Source organism: Mus pahari, chromosome 7, assembly GCF_900095145.1.
Source record: "Mus pahari chromosome 7, PAHARI_EIJ_v1.1, whole genome shotgun sequence".
Lineage (NCBI taxonomy): Eukaryota > Metazoa > Chordata > Mammalia > Rodentia > Muridae > Mus > Mus pahari.
This window is the reverse complement of record NC_034596.1, coordinates 3,899,844-3,910,791: the sequence shown is the minus strand read 5'-3', so window position 1 is coordinate 3,910,791 and position 10,948 is coordinate 3,899,844. Positions and strand designations below refer to the sequence as shown.

The 10,948-nt window shown below is 38.6% G+C and overlaps 1 protein-coding gene across 4 annotated transcripts in view; it reads right to left on the bottom strand.

The window, feature by feature from the left end:
• Itsn2 (intersectin 2) overlaps nt 1-10,948 on the bottom strand; it is a 117,374-nt gene that overhangs the window by 68,458 nt on the left and 37,968 nt on the right. For 3 of the 4 annotated variants that reach the window (XM_029541104.1, XM_021202787.2, XM_029541106.1), the window contains exons 10-17: nt 10,421-10,558; nt 9,923-10,008; nt 8,799-9,061; nt 7,842-7,991; nt 6,898-7,038; nt 5,710-5,797; nt 3,356-3,495; nt 2,137-2,217 (exon numbers count right to left, since the gene is read on the bottom strand). In XM_029541104.1, coding sequence (XP_029396964.1) covers nt 2,137-2,217; nt 3,356-3,495; nt 5,710-5,797; nt 6,898-7,038; nt 7,842-7,991; nt 8,799-9,061; nt 9,923-10,008; nt 10,421-10,558 — 1,087 coding nt within the window. The remainder of the gene's footprint in view (nt 1-2,136; nt 2,218-3,355; nt 3,496-5,709; nt 5,798-6,897; nt 7,039-7,841; nt 7,992-8,798; nt 9,062-9,922; nt 10,009-10,420; nt 10,559-10,948) is intronic. The other variant, XM_029541105.1, reaches the window with a different exon arrangement.

Sequence of the window (10,948 nt, the reverse complement as noted above, 5' to 3'; positions counted from 1 at the left end):
CTCTCTCTCTCTCTCTCTCTCTCTCTCTCTCTCTCTCTCTCTCTCTCTCTCTCTCCTGAAACTTCCTAATTCCCCCACACATTCTTTCTTTTTCCTAGAACTCCCACTAATCTATCCCTCCAGCCTGTGAAAATATTCTTTTTTAAACAATTCTTTAATCTACGCTCCAGATTTCTTCTTTCTTTCTTTTTCTTTCTTTTCTTTTCTTTTCTTTTCTTTTCTTTTCCTTTTCTTTCCTTTCCTTTCCTTTCCTTTCCTTCCTCCCCTCTCTCTTTCTTTTCTTCCTTTCTGTCTCTCTTTCCTTCCTTCCTTCCTTCCATTCTCTTTCTTAATCTATGCTCCAGATTTCTCTTTTTTCTTTTCTTTTCTTTCTTTTTTAATTTTTATTCTTTTGTTTATGTGTTCACATGTATATGTATGTGTAGACCAGAGTTCAACATCAGATATCTTCCACCTTGTTTTTCAATAATGTTTTTAATTTATTCTTTGAGAATTTCAATGTGTTGTGAACATATTCATCCTGCTCCTCTAACTCCCTACCCACCTAAGTTCTCTTTCTCTTTTAAGAACAAAGCAAACAAACAACCCTGTGGAGTCAGGTCTGTGTTGGCTGACTACTCCTAGGTGTGGGGCCTGCCCTGTGCCCTGGAGTATGGCTGACATAGCATCCACTTTATTTTTTTGAGACAAGGGTTCTTACACCCTTTAGTCTCCCTAGCCCTGGGATTTCAGGTGGGTGTGCCACGTCTGGCTTTTTCACATAGGCACTTTGCATGGTGAACATATAAGCAGGGCCTGTGATCTATAATTATCATACTTAGTATAATCAACCCCCATCTTTCCTCTCACAGCCTCTGGTGTTCTTTGTCCCTTCATTTAGCATCTCTCAGCCTCATGCCTTCTATTCTCGTCAGAGTGCCTCAGAAGCAGTCAACAGCCTTTTTCCTCCCCACTGCTGACCACTGGACCCAGCTTCTGCTTACTCTGCAACTGGGATGGTACTTTCAGGGGAGTCCTCAGAGGACCCGGCTGCAAGAGTCAATGCAAGTTTTCAGCAGTGTGTTAAGAGATCCCTCTGTATCACCTTATAGCAATGACTCTGTAGCCACTGACTGACAGATCTCACACCCCTGTAGTGTTCTCAGTCGCCTCTATGAAAGTATCAACAAGCAGTGAAAAACTAGCGGCAGGAAGCAGAAAGAAGGAAGGAAAGCAGGACAGAGTAGTCTGCTGGCCTGTAGAGAATCAATGCTAACTGGAAGAATCGGACTCTTCTAGGAATGAGCAGTCCACAAATCTGTACCGGACACATTTTACAGTGAAGACACTCACACTTTAGTCTTTATATGATCTGTAGCAAAATCCTAAGACCAGATAACCTGATCAGTCATGCTTGAACATTTGGGACCTTTACTGTCTTTTGCAATCTGCCTTACCTTTCGAAAGAGTGGAGGTGTAATTACTGTGGGATATAAAAGGAACTGCCTATTTCATTCATTTTAGCACTGAGTAGTTGGGTAGGCAACTATTTAATATAATTCACCTGTCTTTAAGCTACATTAAAGGAGAACTTCACTGAATATTTTGAATTGTCTGTGTATTTAAGGACACAGCAAAACATATGATTTATACATATTAATTTTTATCTCATGTGTAAGTATGTCAAAATACAAGGCCTGGCAAGTATTAATACCTTGTATTACTAATTCTTTACATCTTTTCCTTACATTCAAATTAGGACACAGCCTGGTGCACACAAGCCATGACCCTACCCGAGATTGAAGGAAGTAGAAACTTGAGTGATGGCTTTAAGGGGCTGGGTGCTTTACCCTTCAGGTCCCTTAGTTTTCTCCTGAACCACCCCATTAGGGACCCCAATCCACAGGGACAGTGAAAGGGACCAGCAGGAGTCTTCATGGAGGAGGACCTGTGGACAGCCTTCCTGATCTTTGGCATTAGACTCAAACAGGCATTTAGACAGCAGAAGCATATTAGAGCAAACAGAAGGAACAAAAGGTTTTATTATATACGTTATTCCAAACAAATATAATCAGACAAAGGCAAAGAATAGTCCAGTTTAAAAAAGAAAACAGTAAAGTAACTTAAAAAAAAGGAAGCTAGATATTAGAAAATAACCTTAAGTAAGAGGAAGAGGTTGTTGAGACAGCTTAGCAGAGACAAAAGGCACTGAAGAACAGAGTCCTCCATACTCCCACACTGTAAGATAAGGCAGACAAAAGGCCAGTTAAACTATGTACAGACTTAAAAAGGAATCCAAGGAAGATAACTAGACTGGCTTGTTTGACCAATGGCCATGTTTTAATTTTTCTAAAGAATATATCTTTGTGTAAAGTACATTATCAGAATTATTCACCTCAACTTTCTGTCCTTAACTGAAGCTACTATGATGTGTTTTTTTAAATCATACTGTTTATTCCATAGTTGTTGCTAATGTTACTCTAGGAAGTCAGCAGGATAAAAAATATGAAAAATAGCTTTCTTAAAGAATTACTACATAAGACTGTATGCTCTGATAACTTTATGAATAGTTAGCAAAGGGTGAACTGAGACTACTCCCAAATTTGAATGAAACTTCAATATCCAACTAACATTTTATTATTTCCATTCGTATGGCTTCAGTGTCTGATTACCACTGTCCCGTAAGAAAAGTGCAATACGCCTGGGCATCCGCTCTGCTGCAGTGGCAAACAGTAAATCAATGAATCATGAACTTTACTTTTCAGATGAAATTTATGGTCTCAGATTCACTTTAGATTTCACTAGGCACTGTATTCTTTCTTAAAGGTTAATTCTATTAGCACAAAGAGACAAACCAACAAGAAGAATTTTGTGTGTTAGAAGACCCACCATCAGAGCAATCTGGAAATTTCCATGCTCACCCCTCCTCCCCATTCTGAGATAGGCTCTCAAGTGGCCCAGGCTGATCTTAAACCCTCGAGGTTGCTGAGGAGCGGCCTTGAATTCTGATCCTTTTGTGTCAGCCTCCCACCTTCTAGGATTTACAGTGTGCACCACCATGGCCAGTCTGCTTTCTACTTTAGAGTGTTGCTGACATTACTTCTGAAGGGCTGGAAATGGCAGCTTGTTTTTGAGATGCACAGATGCCAATAAAAAGAGCATATAGTGATCAAACCCTGGAAACTCTGGGGAAAATATTTCGTCTCATGACACAATAGTTACTAAACTTCAGAGAACATCAAAAATAATACTATGATTCTAGCAGTTGAAGTGGTATAAGCAATTATGAAAATGTAACACATATGTTTACTGTAGCTTTTTTTTTTTTTTAAGCAAGAAGCAGCTATAAAGCATGAAGATAAAAGGAGATAAATACCTTCAGTTGATTGTTAAATGAATCCATTTCTGAGAGCTTAGATGCAGTTTCTTTTTCAAGAGCATCTAACTGTTCTTTAAGTCTTTGGCATAACCCTTCCTTTTCTGATGATTTTTTATGAAGTAAACTGATCCCTGAATCTGAAGTAAAAAATATCAAGTCAGTTCACATTTGGCAAATACTCATGTCATTTCCTGCCTGGTCAAAATGATGTAACTAAAGAGATACAAAAGGTACATAATACAGAGACAATACTTTTTATTTCCAAATAATACCTTGTAAAGATTCTCAAAGGAAATGGATATAAATATTAGTTCTGTACTGAAAGATCAGGTCTTGAAAAACTCCACATCAGAAAAGGTGTTTGAGCAAACACAAGGAGCATGCTACCATCTACCTCATTACGTGAGGTGACGCTAAAGCCATAGCCTAAAGTGTGTAAGTGCTCAGCTAACAGGATGTGCTCCTAAAGTGCCTTCCTACATACATATACTGATCTCAAGATCAGAGAACTACCCATAGCAGGGACCCAATAAGCATTAACAACAGGATTATTTAAGGACACATTTTATGAGTTAAAGAGAGAGGGTTTCACTGCACATGATTTTTTAAAAAACATATACAAGGATAGAGGATAAAGAAACAGGTATAAAAAGAGTATTTTTCAATTAAAATGAAATAGTAAAATTTCTATCTAAATTCATAACCTAAAATTTTGTATTTTTAGGGTGTAAAAGTCAAGTATAGAATTTGAATAAAGGGCTGGTGAGATGGCTCAGCAGGTAAGAGCACCCGACTACTCTTCCGAAGGTCCTGAGTTCAAATCCCAACAACCACATTGTGGCTCACAACCATCCACAATGAGATCTGGCGCCTTCTTCTGGAGTGTCTGAAGACAGCTACAGTGTACTTACATATAATAAATAAATAAATCTTAAAAAAAAAAAGAATTTGAATAAAATTAAACATATGGCGTAAAAACTTAAGTCCTCCTGTATCCTTCTGTTTATTCTGCAGATTTGGGGTGGGGGTATATTCCTTATATATTTTGGATATCAAACCTCTAACAGATATATAGTTGACACAGTTTTTCTCTCAATCTGTGGGTCACCTTTCATCTTGGTAGTACAGAAACCTTTTAGTTTGATATAAAATGGTTTGTTTCATATTTCTTGTCTGATTTCTATGCCAACTTACTGTTTCTATTTTTATATGTTTTGTTTAGTTTTTTTTAAAAACTATAAATGGGGCTGAAGAGATGGCTGAGTGGTTAAGAGTTCTGGCTGCTCTTCCAGACATCTTGGGTTTAATTCCTAGCATCCCCATGGTGGCTCAGAGCTGTATGTAACCCTAATTGTAGCAGATCCAATGCCCTCTTCCTGCCACCTCAGGCACTGTATAAGTATAGTGCCCAGACATATACGCAGACAAAACACCCAAACACATAAAATACATTTTTAAAAACCTGCTAAACCCCGCAAGAGGACATGTTGGAGGTGAGATGGTGTGGTAGGGGTGGGTCTTAGAGGAGTTAGAGGGAGGAGTGGGAGTAAATATGACAAATACGCTGTATGAAACTCTCAAAGAATTCATACCCCCCCCCAAAAAAACCAAACCAAACCAAAAAACAGTCCTGTGTGGTGGCACACGCCTTTAATCCCAGCACTTGGGAGGCAGACGCAGGTGGCATTCTGAGTTCAAGGCCAGCCTGGTCTACAAACTGAGTTCCAGGACAGCCATGGCTACACAGAGAAACCCTGTCTCAAAAAACAAACAAACAAACAAACAAACAAAAACAACAACCAAAAAAAACCCACAAAGAATTCATAAACATATTTTATTAAAATGCTTGCAAAAGATGTCATGGTACTTTTGTCTGTTCTCTTTTGGGAGAGTTTTAAGACGTATATCTTATATTTAGGTTTCAATCTATCTTTATTGTTGCTGGGTTTGAGAAAGGGTCTTATTCTTTAGCCTAGGCTGACAAGGTATTTGCTCAACAGCCCAGACTGACCTCAGATTCCTAACAATCCTCTTGCCTTAGTCTACCAAGTGTTACGACAAGCATTACTATGCCCTAGCTTCAGTCTTGAATTCGTTTTTAGCTGGTTTTCAGGTCTGGGGTAAGGCAGGGACCAGCTTCCCTCTTCTGCATGTGGTTGTCTCACTTTTCCTACACTCTTCATACATGAGGTCATGCTTCCCACTGATTGTTAATGTGAGATTTTACAAAATTATTTAAAAATTTTTAACTTATGGGCAAAATATTATTTTAATACAATAATGCCATTTAAAAAATAATAATATATTAAAAATGATTTAGAAAAGAAATAAAACAAACTGTAGCGTCTTACCAGGTGTGTTACTGAGCTGCATGTTTTTAATTCTTTCGTTTAATAGCTGCTTTTCAGGGACCAGGTAGATAAGCTTATTTTGATATTCCTTTTCAAAAGAAAGTTAGAATCTGATTAAAACCAATATAATTTCCAAGAATTTTTTGAAAACTTTAAAACATGATTTAATCTCTTTTACATAGAATAGAAACACTACATGGTTGCAGTATAGAATTATATAGGCTATAAAAAGAAAATATTTAATCAAATACTTAGGAATGGCTGGCTGAAATTTAAAGATAATCCAAAATGCCTTCATAATGAGTGTGTACAGACGGAAACTTTCTGCACTTTGGCTGACAGTTGGCAAGGAATGAGAAGTGTGTCTATTTACTAGACAGCATGTGTAAACAGGCCACGGCACTCCATAATGAATATGTATACATCAAAGAGGGACTCAACTCTTAGGGAGAAATAGGGAAGCACTTAAAACCACGTAAGAAATTTTTGCTGTGACAAGAAGAAAACTGATGTCCATCTTTGTTGTAAGAGAAATTATGTGAGACAATTCTCCAGGTAGACAATACTTCCAATATCCTTTTTTAAAAATAGCAATAATTAAACCAGACTCAACAAGTAAATAAGTACCAGGTCTCTGAGAGGAACATTTAATGTTCTCTCACCACAGTTCCAAAAAGAGTAATTTCTAATCAAACTTTTCTAAAATTAATAGCAAAGGCTTTATTGCAATATAAGATATGGTAAGAATCTGTGCGTCCCGCCACAATTCCAGCACTGATACATGACTCCAGCACTGTAGTGTTAAGGGGTAAGGCTGCAGGACGTGATTAAGCCATGAGGACTTTCCCTCACTATGGGGATTAGTTCCTGCCTTGCCCACTTGGCGTGTGAGAGCATATAGAAGAGACACTGCTTCTGTGGCGGAGTAAACCTGTCAGACAGTATTAGTGCTTTCATCTGCAATGGACAAAAGCAGTATGCAAAGACATTTTCATTAAAGTTCAACGTGGTGCGTGTTTATGCAGAATCCCGCTCATGCCAGCCCAGGTTTAAGAGGCTGATGGACTTTCTAATCTTCTGTATCATAGGTCCGCCTCAGGGGCTCATGATTCCTAAAGCACAGAGTCTGTAGGAAGAACTGCGGATGACTACATGTGGTTATAGACCATTCAGCAGCAAAAGACCTACCTGAAGCTCTTGCTGAAGTTGTTTGATTTCCATAATTTCCAGGTCACACTGTTTATCCAAAACTTGTAGCTCAGTCTTCTGTGTTTGCTTTCTGATTCGGATATCTTGTAGTCTACCTGAGATCTGCTGATGTTTTCCATTCTATCAGAAGATCAAATGCATATATACAATCAATAGGTGCTAACAGGACAGGGTCCCCTCAGGAAAAAAATATGTTACTTAGTTAAGTTTCACTTTACACTTATAATTCAAAGTCAGTCTGAGAAGAAGGTCAAAGAAGAGTTTGTGGGAGTCATTTTCCCCATGCACTATGGGTCCTCGAGGCTAACCTCAGCTTGCCAAGTATGGCATTCACCTGTGGAGCCGCCCCATCAGTCTATCTTCTCCCATTTTTAAGAAAAAAATATATCATCAAAATGATGGTTCTGAGACACCCCTATAGTACACAGAAGCTAAAGGTTTTAGACCTCTGGTGTAGCACTGTGACATGATTAATAATCATGGTATGTACACAATTTAAGGCCATAAAATGGCATCTTTCTGACTAAAGTTATTATGATGCTTTATTTATAAAAATAATTTCAATGCAATTCAAGACAACAACGAAAATAATTAGGCTTTCACTACACAAGATCTAAATTTGGTTCTAGGACCTAGGTGAGCATCCACCAGGCAGAATTCTACTATTCATGCAAGGCTAGGCTTACTAGAGTCTAACCTGTTTTATCTTCTCATTTGCAGTTCAAAGAATTTGACCCTCTAACATTTGATGTGTTAGAATCAGTTAAGCAGAGTGACTAATATTAGTTTAAAATTAGTTTTCAAGCTGAAAGAAATGGTAAGAGATCATTTAGGTAAGCAGCTTGGTTGTTTGTAATTCAAGCACACCCTGAACAGGAAATGCCAGCATCGTTTAGATAAGTTCACAAAGGCTCTAGCCATACCACTGCTTCCAGTTCAAGGTGGAGACTTTTCTTTCTAGAGTTCAACCGGACAATCTCTTCTTGTTCTCTATTCTTTTGATTGAGAAGCTCCTGTCGACGGATTCTTTCCCATTCTAAACGGCGTTGTCTTTCAAGCTCCTGTTTTGCTGCCTAAAAATAACAAATTACTGTTAATGTTTAAATTTACAAAATTCTGCATTATTCAAAACCTCGTGGGATTACAGCATTTAGGAGTGAGTGGCCACAGTGCCTGAGGTTAGGTAGAAAATATAGTTCCCAATGGAACTTAGGATAGCCACAGAGGTAGCTTTCCCCCCCACCCCCAGAGGTAGCTTTTATTCATCACTTTTCAATTGCTTCATAGAACCATCTTTTTGTTATAGTCATTCTACTTTTTAAAAGTCAAAGGAAGGCTTCATAAATATAAAAGGCAGAAGAAATAATTATACCTTTATTCTGGAATCAGAGGAGAGACAATTTCATTTACAATTTTTCAGAACAATGTAATTTACTGTGTTCCATTCTTGGCCCTTAAAAACACAGTGTCTCTTGGAACCCTGTATAATTCTGGGCTGACTTCTTGATTCACCTTTGTGTCTTCACCTCCCTAAACTTCGAGTCTGGGCTTTCAATTCTTCCCACTTTGATTCTGAATTCTAAGCTTGCCTTCTGCCAGTGACTTCGTCTGCCTGACTTCCGATGTCCAATTAACTGTAGCCCCTCACTTAGCTCAGCCGTGAGATCAGTCCTCCTCTGACTAGGGCCTCACTTGCATATGATACAGGTTTCCAGAACTCTGCCATGGAACCCTTACTGTTCTTACACACAGAGAACCTCTTTCCCTCATCAAGGGAAAGGAGATGCAGTTCTGTTTGGGATAGTGACATGATTCTGATGGAAAAGCACAGAGCACGTCATCATCTTCCTATTAAACACCACGGACTCTGAGAAAATTACCTCTCGTCTTTCTACCTCCTTTCTCCTCTCCTCCTCCCGCTGTCTCTCCAGTTCTCTCTGTTTCTCCAAGCGTTTCTCCAACTCCAGCTGCTTCTTCCATTCTTGTTCTTGTAGTTCTCTCTGTTTCCGCTCCCACTCTTCCTTTTCTTTCTGGGCTTTGCGCTCAGCCTCCCTCTGCTGCTGCTCCATCAACACTTGGCGTCGCTTCTCCAGCTCCATGTTTCCTCGTTCATAGTTGGCTTTCCGTTTGTCCTCAAAAGTAACTAAAAAGGAGAGAAAGGGAGAGACAGAGGGAGGGAGGGAGGGAGGGAGGGAGGGAGAGAGAGAGAGAGAGAGAGAGAGAGAGAGAGAGAGAGAGAGAGAGAGAGAGAGAGAGACTATGCTTTCTCTCAAGCCTCTCATCTAGTTCAGTACACTCTGCTTAGTAGTCACTTGAGATGTCTTCTGCTCTTGCTCTCTGGCTATTTCCCCTGTGGATACTCAAATGTAAACAGGAAAGCAAAAGTACTCACTTAAAAACCCCACAATTTTCTACAGTTGACTCTATTCAAACACTGACTATCCAAGCCAATACAAACCCTGGTTTGCCTTTTCTCAGAGCTTTCTTGTGTTTCATCTGTTACATGTCACTAACTCTGAAGAAGGTGGGGTTTGGTTTGCTTTGGTTTGCAGTGCTGAAGAGCAAACTTAGTACTGGCTAAAACATTCTACTGTTGAGCTATACCCCCAGTCTTTGCACTAACTTCTAAATAATTTAAAATAATCATATGTGCATTCTTTCACTGAATATTTAAAACTTTTTTCAAGCTAAAGATTTCATTAAATCATTTCATTAAGATTTCATTGATCTGCTTCCCCCTAGTGTGGAAGAAACACTAATTTTCCAAATATATACATACTCCCCTCTTTCTTCATCATTTTCAGTTTTACTCTTCATTTAAATGTATAAATAATTTAAGATATCCCAATGAGCTGGTGATGTTACATAAGTCTATAGGTTCAATTCCCAGTATTACACACATAGACACACACGCACACAAATCTTACATATTCACTATTTTCATGTAGCATCTAATTTTTAAATCTATAAATACTCTAATTTTGATTTTAAAATAAATGAATACCTGGTAGTTTCTTCTGAGGCTCCTCTTCTTGTGTTTTCTGGTATGAAGGCAGAGTTCCATTCACAGAATCCATTTGCTTTCCCCCTCTAAGAACAAACAGCAAAGAACCATCACAAAGTCTGAGAACATCAGACTAAAAATACAGATTACCAGCAATTAAAACAAGTTCATATTTAAGATAGTGTTAAGGATATTTACACCACAGCATGGCCCTTAGTTACAATGCACAAAGTACCTGGATGTTAATCAGAGAGATCCAGATTCAGCTAACTGCTGTTCATGGGCAAGTTTTTCTTAATCTTTTCAGTTAAACTTTTCCTCTTTTATAGCATGGTGAAAAAACCCTGTTTTCTGTTATCTACTTCCCATCTTGGCTCATTAAGTATGAAGACTAAAGGACAGAACAAGTGTGTAACTCTCCTCTAAACTGATGCATGAGCTTCAGTGAGGCAGAAACAACACCGGAGTGATGCGAGCCATGGCTCTGCAAACACAGACCTGAAAGACGGAGGGACAAGCTCGGGAGGCAACGTCAGTGGTAGTGGCTGTCCAGCTTTGGCCATGTCAGTGAGGTGCATCGCCAGAATAAACTCTTCAGCTTTCAACTGTCCATCACCATCGATGTCAGCCAGAGTCCTAAAGGCAATGTGACCATTCACAAGCTACAAAAGCACTCAGAGTTTTTATTGACTTTTGTTTTTATGAGTAATGAGAGAATAAATTCTAGGTTAATATATTTTAGGAAAATGTAAACACATACCAAAAAGTAGTCAATTTTTACCCTTAATCGTCATAGCCCAAAACAAACAGAAGACAGTGACTCATCATAGCAAATGCCTATTCTGGGAAGGTAGCTATCATAGTTCATGTTCAATTCACTGGAATAAATGAGATAATCTCTGGATTGCAATGTAAGTCAATAAAGAAGAAAGCTACACTGTTGCTTATAAAATCAAGGTTAACTTCTCAAAAATGGACACTTCCCTAGTTAATGTAACTTTCAAACACTTTCATGGAACATTATCG